The 12,861-nt window shown below is 32.0% G+C and overlaps 2 protein-coding genes across 5 annotated transcripts; one reads left to right on the plus strand and one right to left on the minus strand.

The window, feature by feature from the left end:
• The first annotated feature begins 1,405 nt into the window (after positions 1 to 1,405).
• Positions 1,406 to 5,140, plus strand: LOC112515335. Of its 3 annotated transcripts, XM_025122090.1 has the most exons (6): positions 1,406 to 1,783; positions 1,911 to 1,997; positions 3,208 to 3,240; positions 3,425 to 3,574; positions 3,917 to 4,114; positions 4,893 to 5,140. In XM_025122090.1, the coding sequence occupies exons 1-6, from the start codon at positions 1,508 to 1,510 to the stop codon at positions 4,992 to 4,994; spliced, it is 846 nt and encodes a 281-aa protein (XP_024977858.1). In that variant the 5' UTR covers positions 1,406 to 1,507; the 3' UTR covers positions 4,995 to 5,140. The 3 variants fall into 3 exon arrangements, with proteins under 3 accessions (XP_024977858.1, XP_024977859.1, XP_024977860.1); XM_025122091.1 differs by lacking the exon at positions 3,208 to 3,240; XM_025122092.1 differs by lacking the exons at positions 3,208 to 3,240; positions 3,425 to 3,574.
• A 1,518-nt stretch (positions 5,141 to 6,658) lies between these two features.
• On the minus strand, positions 6,659 to 10,170 carry LOC112515321 (vesicle transport v-SNARE 11-like). 2 transcript variants are annotated; one of them, XM_025122065.1, is made up of 6 exons: positions 10,007 to 10,170; positions 9,731 to 9,882; positions 9,129 to 9,187; positions 8,847 to 9,035; positions 7,945 to 8,115; positions 6,659 to 7,068 (listed from the first exon to the last, which is right to left on the minus strand). In XM_025122065.1, the coding sequence occupies exons 2-6, from the start codon at positions 9,822 to 9,824 to the stop codon at positions 6,916 to 6,918; spliced, it is 666 nt and encodes a 221-aa protein (XP_024977833.1). In that variant the 5' UTR covers positions 9,825 to 9,882; positions 10,007 to 10,170; the 3' UTR covers positions 6,659 to 6,915. The 2 variants fall into 2 exon arrangements, with proteins under 2 accessions (XP_024977833.1, XP_024977834.1); XM_025122066.1 differs by having other exon boundaries at positions 9,731 to 9,840; positions 10,007 to 10,119.
• Positions 10,171 to 12,861: the final 2,691 nt, after the last annotated feature.

Consider the following 12,861-nt stretch of genomic DNA (forward strand, 5'->3'; position numbering starts at 1 on the left):
CTAAAGTTGCACAGTGACAATTTATTGTGAAGTCTCGTGGCAATTTTATGATTATGAATGTTTAGATTGTAGATCTAATCCAAGGGTTGGGAATTGTTCTTACCGGTCTCACGAAAAACCTTTGGTCTCACATGATCCCAAGTCTGCTCCTATATATAACAACGATGTATAAAAGTGACAACTTTGGATGTAATTTTTTAGGATAAAACCTATTAAAAGTGAATTTAACCAAAAAAAAATTAAAATATATATACCAACATTCACATTTTCCAATTTCCTACAATTAGAGTCCAACATATTTTTTTTCACATGGATTTTTCTCTTCATTTCAATACTCTCATTATCTTGTAAATTATAAAATCTCCGAGTTTTTTCAATTTTCTGTTATGGATCCAAATTTTCCAAAAAAATATTTTTTAATTCTTAGCATTCTTATAACTCTCAAAATTATCCCATTAAGACATAATATGAAAGTTTTTCTTGTTATAATAATCAGGTTTCTATCCCTGAAAATATCCAAACCCCACAAAAAAGCTCAAGAGCCGATAAATGAGAAACAAAAGAACATATAGTCTTGATATCAACGTAGATATTCATTAGTGAAGAACCTACTTGTGGCAAAAACCAAAAAGCACGGAAGTTTTGGTCACGAGTGAGATTACTATGATGCAACTTGAGCAAAAAATTGCAGAAGGACTGAGCATCAGAAACGAAAATCAAATCAAAGGTCGTTTTGCATGACTTAACGAAAGTGCAAACAAGTGGGTTGTTGCATACAGAGAAACATATCGTCAAACAAAGAAATGGAGTGAGTATGAAAGATCTTGAGAAAGAAGCTCATGCAATTTATGAGATGGGTTCAATGATTAACTGTATGCTATAAAACTTACGTTATGGTCATGTTCAGGAAGCCTTGCTCTTTTTTACCACATACAATTCTCTATCAACAAGAGTCATTTATCTATCACTCCCCAATTAAACTAACCAATATAGGTATCAGTTGTACTAATTTAATCAGAACCAACTTAATTCATTAATTACTTCGCATCTGATACCAGAAATCCTGAACTACTGTATTATGGTATCGTATGTATTTTTATATATTTAAATATTTATTTATTTTTTTAGTTATTAATTAATATTTAATTAGCTATAATAACCCTAAATTTTGAGTTTTCTTCTTTTAAATGGTTAAGAGAGGTCTAAGATACAAAATCATTCAGAAGGTTTTAAAATCATTAAGAAACCGACTTTTTTTCTGTCAAACAATATTCATTTTTTAGCGATTCAAAAACTGCATTAATGGAACTATTAATAGATAAAAAAAATACCCATACACAAACATACCGTCGTGTTAGCTCCTCATCCACTAATAAGTTGCCACCTCAACTACAAAATTCCCTTTCAGATAACTCTCGTCGCCGCCGCCGTGTGATCTTCGGAAGGGCCTCCTTTCACCGTCAGCCTCTCCCTCTCAATCCTAAATCTAAATGCATTTATATCATCGATGATCGTTCTATCGTCAATGGCAGTTCTTCCGGTACTAAGATCATGCAACCACCACCACCACCACCATAGCATACCAAAAATCACACATGCCGCCACCAATATCACTATCGCCAGAGATTTAAAGAGGAAAGTGCTGAAGCACAATTCATTGAAAAGCAACGAAGAATCATCTCCGAAATCACGACTTCGATTGAGATTCAAATGCCGATTATCGAATGCTTCAACCTACTCTTCCAGAATTGCTACCGATATATATCTCTACGAATCGCCTGACGTAATCTGTTCCACCTCTGTGTGTGTGTTTTGACATAATCTGTTCCATCTGTGTGTGTGTGTGTGTGTTTGTTCAGATGATTTTTTGTGTTCAGATCTGTAAATCGAAGTTGTTGTGATTGATACAGGCTTCGTTCGATCAATATTTGGAGGATAAGCCTAGAGTTTTCAAAGCAATCGTCCCTGACAAGCGTAGAAGCCAACAACTCGATGAAGTATGTATTCATTTCTACCTAATTTCATTGTGCATCAAACTTAAATTCATTATGATTAATCTCTTGCCAGCGGTAATCCGAGTTGCAAATTGATATCAGTTCGTGATTTCATCCGTCTCTTCTACCATTGATTGAATTTTGCTTCGATTATTTGGTTCAAGGATTCAACTTCCCCAATTTTTTCCATTATCGAGAATTCTAAGCTTGTTAGATAATCTTCAATGGCTTTCCTAAAAATGGAGAAAGTTGAATTTATTATTATTTTATATAAAATTTATTTTAAATGATAAGATAGTAAATGATAGGATAGTAGTGGTTGAATTCACGGGTGATGAACCTATTTTCGTGAGATCCATGACATCAATTTTACACTTGAAACTTCACAGCAAAACATTGTGAAACCTTCACAATGTTTTTGTCCCGAAGGGTCGGCTTTTTTCTTCATAGCATTTTGCTGTAAAGTTTCAAGTGTAAAAAATGGTCTTACGGGCTTCACGAAAACAGGCTAGTATATTTTAATCATATCATTAAAATTGAAATCTTTAAAATAAAAAAAATTGTTAGAGCTTTTTTTCTTTGAATTTTCACTTTTTACTTCTTACATTATGGGAAATTGTGAAAGATCCGTTGGTGCTCCTATCGAGATCCAAGCGCACAAACAACATTTTGTCGACCTGGTGGAGTTTAGAGAACGACAAAAAATGTTATTTCGACGTATGATTGAAGTTGCTCTAATAAGAATCTATTTTTTTACATTTTTTTACCACATTGTTGTCAACTCAACAAACTAAAAAACTCTATAAAACTCCACTTCACTAGTCACTTACAAAATTATCTTTTGTGGGTCGGTCCAATGTATTTATATAACGTGGATATATATATATATATATATATATATATTTCATTAATAAAAATAACATTTGACATAACAATCGAGGTAAAAACCTAGATTCTTGTATAGGAACTGGAAGCATGTTAGTGACATATATGGAATCTTCATCATGGTAATGACTTATAAAAACTACATTTTTTCCGTTGTTTTTTGGCGTTAAATTTAGTGTTCTTTTAGGAGTAATAAGATCAGTAAGTCGTTAGTTCAGTTACCATAGCTTTAGGTTAGATCAAGTGTTTGTAGCTTCTTTTCCCTTGTTATGTTTATTCCTGAATCCACTTATATCCTTCTCTCTTTTTTCACACTTTCCACAAACGGGGTTTTTATGAAAATAGCCGCTCTACTCTTGAGGTATATCCCTTTTCTCTTTTTTCACACACTTTTCACAATTCGGGGGATTTCATGGAAATAGTCGCTCTACTCTTGAGGTAGAGATCAGATCTACACACACATATCCCACCTCGAGGTAGGATATACTGAGTGCGTTTGTTTGTTTGTTTTTTTTTTTTTGATGTTGTGAGTGAATCTTGTACAGGAAGAATGGAGAGTACATATGCTACCAATACAATTTCTTTTCTTGACTTGTAATCCGGTGATCGACATACGATTGAGATGTAAATCAAATGGATACGATTACCCGACCGGAGTGCCATCCCATGTCACCAAAGTTCTTGATCTCGACATAGTGAGTTGTTTTCTTCTAACCGTACACATGCTCTAAATAAACCTGTGGGTCCCACTTCTCTTTTATCGTTTTGTTTGGTCACATATAGCTCGCAGGTCTGGATAAAAATCACTCTTTTTATTCATATCCCTCAATCATATGAATATACACAAGTAGAGAGAGAAAATGAACATGAATTAAATAAATTTAAAATAAATAAAAATCTCCTGTATCTTAATTTCATTGTTGGGACATGAATAAGATGTCTCATTTTGAAACAAGTGATTTTTATCCTGTGGATCTCACTTTCCTGTTAAAGAAACTTTAATGAAAAAGCTTGCCACCGTGGATGCTCAAATGCAGGTAAGGTGGGAGCTTCAAGGGCTAGAAGACGTTTTGAAGCCGTCTGAATTCACCCTCGGTGTCAAAGGGGCTTTGTACCCTTATCGACAAGGAAACCTAAGTCGACTTAGAGGTCAATTGACCATGAGCATAACATTTGAATTACCTCCGGTGCTTTCTTTGATCCCAGAGGATGTTCGTCGAGATGTTGCACAAACGGTTAGACCTTCAATTTGCTTTTAGCATAATTCATTCCTTTAAGATGCGTTGCGTTTGGTACGTGAGATAGAATGAGATGAGACAGAACAAAAAACGTGTTGTCTCACGTTTTGACGTGACATCAAACCAAAAAAAGATTGAATGAGACAAAAATGTCATTTTTGTTTCATCTATCAAGAAAGTGAGACAAAATTAGTAAATTACTAAACTTATTATGTCAAATTAAAACACTAAAATCTTTCACAATTTTTTCAATTGCCTCTCTCTCTCTTAGGGGGGACCCACTATGGTATATAGGGTGGCATGAGCAACTGCTTCGTTCCTTCGTTGTAGTTTAAAAGAAATTAGGTTCATGAAAGGTGTCATCTTATTTTGTTGGATGCAACTTATATTCCTTGAAACTAGAATAATAACACAGGTTTCTCTTGGTAGAGCTGGCTTGCACTCTTTCTAGACGTGGGTCGGTTCTCATTTGATCATTTTCTTAGTTTTTAGCTTTTACTTTTAGGTTTATTATATTTTAATTTTTATTTATTTTATAGACTCATACACAAGATCTTACGTCAAATAGGCAATAAACTAATAAAAAAGGCATCCAAAGCTTCGTTTTTTTACAATTAAACAGTATCGTCACTTGAAAAAATTTCTAGGTCTGGCTTCAGCTTACTCTCACCCCTCCACTTCAGTACAATTTTGTCTGTACACCAAACGCACTCTTTTGTTTAGATAAAGTACCTTGCAAACAATAAAAGGTATAATGAATGGTTTGATTATATAGGTGTTGAAGCGATTGGTGGAAAACATGAAGGAGAAAGTGAATGGTAGCTTGCTTGCCGATTATACCAAATTCAAGAACGAACAAACAAGGAAATTAGTTTGAGGTTTCACAGTTTTTTTTAATGTTGCTGATTGATTCAGCCATTTTTTCTGAATAGAAAAGACAAGTCGTGTATAAAAAAGAAGCCTGTAAAAATGCTTATAATAGAGTTTAATAAGCTCCGGTGCTCCACTCATTCTTTTACCCAATTATGCCTTGCATTTCTTTTTTCAATTTACTTTTTTAAAATTAATTGATTTTACATTGTCATCTAATTTATCTGATAGTTGTTATTAAAAGTGAACTTCATATGATATAAGTTTTTTTCTTTAATTTTGTGTACCAACTACTTATAATTGATATGCAAAATCATACAATATGTACCAACCTACACTATTTGGTACCATCTTTTTTCAGATGGTATTTGTTGATACCGGTTTGTACTAATTTTAAGTTACATATATGAAAACTCGCAATTTTATTCAAATTTTTAGTGGCATTTCGAGTTTGCGGGTGACGCATCATATTTAACGGTTTTTAATTAGAGGGAATAAAACTTGCAAATATTCAAATGCTCAACCAAAAAAGTTAAAGTTATAATGTTTAGCATTCAATTTCAATACATAAAATCTAATAAATAATTAAATAAGTATGTACCATAATTGATACTAGCATGGTATGAGACTTTCAATATCATGTACCAACCAATGTTTTATAATTTGTTTGGTACTATCAACCGATTACAACTGGTACGGATTAAATTGATACAACTGGTACACAAGTTGGTCATTTTGATTTGGTACAAAATTGCAATCCTTAGTTATTATCAGACATGACTAGTTAAAGAGATCTCAAACAGAATTTGCAAAATGGGAAAAAAAAAATGAGATTTTAGAGATATGACACTCTTTTTCTAAGATATTCTCTAAAACTTATGAAGTAGAAAAGAGAAGCTAAAAACTCTAAATTTAGTAAACTCTCCTAAAATATCACTCCCTCCAACTCAAAATAAGTATCAAATTTCAAATGTAAATGTCTACTTTTCCATCCTGCCCTTAATTATGAGATAAAAAAAAATCTCTCTACGATTAAGGGTAAAATTGTCCTTTTGTTGATTAGAAAATGTAATGATTACACATTCTTAAAACCGTATACATTTTTCATTACAGATATTTATTTTAAGACGGAAAGAGTACTAAATAAAAGGATTTTTTTATTGTTTCCACCAATGGATGCCATTTATATATCGTTTATTCTTAACTTTACTAGAATATTAAACTTTTTTTTTGAAGTATGTACTAGAATATTAAACTTATTAAACATTTTAAAAAATAATTAATATTGCAATCTTCAAAACGAAAAAACAGTTTAAGTTAAATATATATCTTTTTAAGATTATAATTTGTATCCTCCATTTTGGAAAAAATTAGAGAATATATTGAAAATCCTCTTACTCTCTTACAAGTTATTTTATCAGTTTGGTGATCAGTTTTTCAGCCAAGAACTAACTTTTCAGCTATCAACTAACTTGTTAGTCAGTAGCTAGCTTTTCAACCAACAAGCAAGCTCGCTTATCAACTAACAACTAACTTATCAATGGGATTGTCTTCGACTATCTAACATTATAATGTATCAAATCAAGTGAAAGAACACAACTTTTTAATGCAAATACCATAATGAACACTTTCCTACCCAAAACTGATGCAATGCTAGTGAATAAAGACATATGTCAACAAGAATAAAGCTTCTTCCATTATGAAAAAATTGATAGAAAAAGATACAAATTTTCTGAAATGATCCACTCATAGCAATCATAGAAAAGCATAGAAGTTGCAAACAGGAACTCTTTTTTTTTTTTTTTTTGCTATTTTTTTGGTTGAATTAAACCAAATATGGTAAATTCACAATGAATAGCACACACTTGCAGCAAAAATAAGGCCAATAAAAGGGTTGGTAAACACTTAAAGCAGAAGAGTTGTCTGTCTTACTTCTTCAACTTGAAATAGAGGATTAAGATGATGGCGAGAACGAGCACAGCAATGATGGACCCGATGATCCATTTATTCCTGCTCATCCTTCTCGACATGTTGGTCAAGATCTTTTTACTCTTGCTTACGTTGTCATCAACTCCATGAAGCTGAAAATCATAAGGGCAAAACCGTAATTTAAGTTTTCAGGATGGATTAGCTGATAAACTAGTTGTTGCCTGATAAATTAGTCATTTTTTGGTAAAAACTAGTTGAGAGAATCTATTAGCATGGAGAGAATGAAAATTTCGGAGGTTTTAATCTTTCTTTTTGCACCAAAATGGAGAAGTGGAAAATTCTCAAGACTTTATCTAAAATGGAGAAAGTGGGAGAGGTTAAAGACCTTCAAATTTGGAGAATCCTCCGAAATTTGTTTGAGAGTTTGTTGGGATATTACATCTATTGAATATTTAAATAATATAGTTAGCACTGAAATTTCCAAAATAAGAAGCTATTGAAGTTGAATGCAATTCTTTTGTTTACATTTTAACTCATTTCCAAAATAAGAAGCTATTGAAGTTGAATGCAATTCTTTTGTTTACATTTTAACTCTTTCTTCTCCATTTAGGAGAAATCACAAAGAATCTGTTGGAGATGCTCTAATAAGTTGGCTGTTAGCTATAAACTAGTTTATGTTTAGTAAAAACTAACTTGTAAAGTAGATGTCAATATAAAATAACCTAAATGGACATGTTTAAAATTAACTGAATAAGGGGCATATTTGGAAGAAGAAAAGTGGAAAAATAAACCTGCAGATTATTGAAACGCTAAAAAGATTAGTTTATTGAAACGCTACTTGGAGTAGTTTTTCAAAAAACTAGCTTATTAAAACACTACTTGAAGTAGTTTTTTAAAAAGCTTAGTTTATGACTAACCAAACGGATTTTTTTCCAGTAATCTTAAAAATAAGCTAGCTTATGGTTCCCAAAGACGGCCTAATTGTTTAGTAGCATATTGCATGTAAAACAGATAAAATGAAAACATACCGTTCCATGGGCATGCAGGAGGGACTGTCGTTGTTGGTTTAGATCTTGAAGAATTGAAACCCCGAGCTCTTCAGTCTCCAGCATGGTCCTTCTACTGTCCCTAACTCTATCGCTCGTTTTATTCAATCTCTCTGTTGACATAAGTAGTCTTCCCTTTTGGTCTGCCGAAACCTGTGACATCAGCAATTTATTAAATTCTAATCGAAAGATATATTCTCAATGCTTAATAATTCCACAGCTTTCCCTCCTGATGTTCCACGCACACGTGTATAAAAACTAAAAAACAGCTTTAATCACTTGTATGCACGTGTGCATACCGTCCAAATCAATGCTTACTGGCGTGTTCCTCAGTTTTTCATTTTTTTTGGGTTCTCCCCTAAACCTCCCTCTCTCTCTCTCTCTCTCTCTCTTTATTATATATACTTCAAAAAAGTTGGCACCCTGAAATTTTGAAAGTAATTTTCTTTTCAACCGATGGCAAAGACAATTTCCAATTAATAATAACGATAACAACATCCTCCTTGGTTATGTTTTTCCCGTACTTATTTCTATTTATATTGTTGTTGCTTACTCATATCTAGTTTCTCAAATTTAGCATATTTGTCTCTCTCTTTGTAGTTTTATTGCTATTGTTTACTCTAATCTAGCTTCTCAATTTTTAACACATTTGTTTTTCTCCCTTTCACACACTTTTCACTAGTCAGGGATCGTCAAGGAAACAACCGCTCTACTTTTTAGGGTAGAGGTATGGTCTGCATACATTTTAGCCCCCAGATCCAACCTCTAGGTGGGATATACTCAGTTGGTTTGATTTGATGATAGCATCAACCTGCACTTTAGACTAGAGGATACCCTCTCTCTTTTTGAAAATACAACCCATATCAGAAACAAGATAAGGATACCGTTGCTGCATCTGCCATTCCTGATTCCAACAATTCATCTCGAGCAGCCTGGTTTAAGCTGGTTGATGCAATTCGTTTAACTTCACTCTTCAAGTTATTCAGATCAGATTTGTATTCCCTTAGTTTGGCAAGGAGCACAGCCTTCACATTTGGCGGCAAGCTTCTCGCCTCAAGATCCATTTTCCGTATCTGGAGCAATATACCAATATTACATCAATCTGTGGTATACAAGTATACATATATGAGGAAATATTTCACAACAATAGTAGGCCAGTACAATACCAGAGATTCAGCTTCATCAAGTCCAACTTTTATTTCAGAAACTTTCTGCTTCTTCTGCTCTACAAACAAATAAAACTGCATCTTCATCCTCAAAAGCCACAGAATGTAAGCAGTTGAAGAAAAAACATAAAAAAACAAAATAGCAGGCCATTCACAAGAAAAAAATCCAGCTTTTATTCCAAAAACTTTCTGCTTCTACGCTCTGCAAATGCATAAAAATGCATCTCCATCCTCAGAAGTCAAAAGCTACAGAGTGATTATGGGCAGGGAAAAAACAAACGACAACAATACAATAGTCCTTTCGCTTAGAAAATATCCAATCGACAATAGACTTGGAGGTGATGAACAATCAAGCAACTTACTTTTAGAAATCTCAACCAACAGGACAATTGATGCTGAACACTTCTAATAGGATCATAGGAATGCATATCAGCATAACAGGTGGATTACATCAGATCGAGGAAGTTGAAACATTATATTATCTAACATTTCAAAATTATCCAAAAAATCATGCTTAATCTATTCCCTAACCACGTTTAATAGCAATTGCAAATACATAACCAGGAAAGGAATAATGAAACCGGATTGGGTTTTTGACTCACCTCCATCGAGAAGACTAGCCGATGTACACTTCTTCGACAAACCCGCAGAAAGCTCGCAGTATTGGCGTTCGTAACCTTCAAATACCTCACTCATCTCGTCGGCAGCAAATCTTCAATTTAGACCACGAAATCGAAATCAAGTAACAATTGCACTAAACAGATGAAAATCAAATCTCAGTCTAATTGCTATTCAATATAATAATCTACAGATCGCTTTTTAATCAAATCACGTATTCGATGAACTACAAAAACAAAATTAGTATAAATAAGATGAACCTGAAACTTGACGGCGAACTAGAAACTCCGGTGATCGGAAAATAGGTGGATTCCGGACGTGGATCTGATGTTGAATTTGTTTGCTAGCGACTGGGATTGATGATTCGAATTCTTCGGGAAAACGTGTTTTGCAGATTGAAAGGGGATGGCAAAGGGAAAGGGACGACGGTAAAATGACTGTACGGTGACAATTACTCCGTGAACGCCTTCCACGTGTACACATATCACGTGCCATGTTTTCTTTGTCCCACCATCCTTATTTTAAAATATCCATATTAAATTTCTTTTTTTAGAATTTTAAATTTCGTTTTTAAAAAGCATTTATTCAGTAAGTTAGTTGATGGTTATTAAGTTAGTTGTTAGTTAATAAGTTAGTTGATAGTTGATAAATTAATTAATGAATAAATTATATTTAGTGAAAACTAATTGATTATTTGATTTTAGCTAATAGGTTAGGGGTGTTTAAAAACTCGATCAACCCAATACGAAATAACTTAACATGAAGCAACTCAATGTCTAATCAAGTTATAAAATTTTCAGACTATAAGTATTAGGTTGAAATGTGGTTACTATTATTTGAACTCAACCTAACTCGATGAACCCGATATCCTTTTATTTTTTGGATTTAATATGATAGTTGAGTTTCTATTAATATATACATTAGACAATTACACTATCACATATTCTCTTTATGTATACATATTTTCAATCTATTCTTCATCTCTATATGACACATTCGTATATATGTTCAGGAACTGTGAGCATATGTATGTAAATTGAGAAAATTAATTAAATGTGATACGTGAAATTTAAGAGATCAAAAAAACGGTCGAAATATATATGATTTTACACTAAAATCAAGTGTAAAATCACATATGATTCACACAATTCTGATTTGCGACCTGAAATCGCATACTACATCACCCGACATTCTTGCTTCGACTGTTAGTGTGAGATTACATGTGATTTTGCACATGATTTAGTCGTCTTTGTGTTCTCTAATTTGGTTATTGTTCACCTAAATATTTCGTTTCAATACCTCTTATCAGTGGAAAATATTTAAATAACATTTCTAATAGAGTTTTAGAAATTTTTTTAAGGGTTGTTTGTTTATCTCTTTATAGTTCTATTAATAGACAACATCTGAATTATTGAGAGGTGAATCTTGTTAATGGTTCTAAAACCCTCAGAGGGATTTTGTATCATGGGTCTGCCTTAACCATTCAGCGCCCTAATTTTATTGTAAACAATTATCAAACAATTATATTTCATTTTGCACGGTATCATAAGAACATTTTAATCGTTCTGACCATTTAATCATTCTGCATCAAACAATTCAGTAACTACCAAGCAACCTCTAATTCTTTTTTTTTCTATTTTATCAAATAATATAACGTAGTTGTTTGCCTTAAAGCAATAAACTCTCTCATATCAGTAAAAAAAAAAATTATCGTAACAAAACTGTTTAATATGCTCCTATAAGAAAGCTTAACATACTTTTTTAAAATTTCTAAAATAATCTGGTTTTTGAACAAAGTTTAACCCGAGACCCAACCCACACTTTACAACATTCAACGGTGAACTAGGGGAGTCTCTTTTTGAGCAAAAAGTGAAGTTTTTTAGAGCATCTCCAACAGTTATGCTATAATTTTTTTTAAATAGAGTATCAAAAGTTAACATCTAAAAAAAATTACATCAAACTCCAACTGCTACTATATTTTAGCAATTTTATCATTAATTATTTTATTAAAATATTTAATACATTTAATAAAATATCATTTATCTTTCCTAAACATTTAATTTCAACGTCTCCAGTTGATGAAAAAGAATTTAACATAAATTCCCTCTCTTCAATATAATATTTTAGAAATTTCTCTAAATTTAGAGATTTTTACCTTCTCTAATTTTTTTCTACTCTAACATACAAGATTGGAACAAAAAAAATGTCAAAATTTATTTTTGCTTTATTTTAATATAGTTGTTGGAGATGCCCAATTATTAAAAAATACTAAAAATAGCGGGTTCATTGCACATTAAAAAGATCAACTTCAACCATTAACTAAAAACCATCGTAAATATTCCAATAATAGTAAACATTTTAATTTATTAAACTTTATATATATATATATATATATATATATATATATATATATATGGGTTCACGTGAGATTAACCTGTTTTTTTGAGATATGTGGGACCATCTTTTTACACTTGAAACTTCACAAAAAAACACTGTGAAGGTAAAAAAAACCCGAACCCTCACATCAAAACACTGTGAAGGTTACTTTCACAATGTTCTGCTATGAAGTTTCAAATGTAAGAAAGTAGTCTTACGAAAACATGATGGTCTCGCGTGATCCCAAATCCATATATCTATATATAAATTATAAAAACTTAATATCATATTAATATGTATTTCTAGAGACCTACTTTATAGACATTCAAATATAAAAATCAACAAAAAATTTTAATATTTTTTTAGTGTTGGATTACACAAAAACACCTCCATTTTATGTTTTTAATATTGGATTGAGGATATTTATTAGAAGTTTAGAACCCACATTGTGGACCTTCATCCCCTTTTAATTTCTTACCTTAAAAATTAACGTGAGTTAATAATTTATAATATACTAGAAGAGTATTCGTATAATGTAGCGAGACATATCTCGATTTTAATGTTCTATTTTATTATTTGTCTTTGTCGATGTTATAATACGATTTTATATGTTTTTAAGAAAACAATAATGATTTTATTTTTGAATAAGATATAAATTTGAAGATATCATAAATTATATATATATATATATACTTGGGATCATGTGAGACTAGCCTGTTTTCGTGAGACCCGTGAGACC

This window comes from Cynara cardunculus, assembly GCF_001531365.2.
Source record: "Cynara cardunculus var. scolymus isolate 2C chromosome LG 7, CcrdV1, whole genome shotgun sequence".
Classification (NCBI taxonomy): Eukaryota; Viridiplantae; Streptophyta; class Magnoliopsida; order Asterales; family Asteraceae; genus Cynara; species Cynara cardunculus.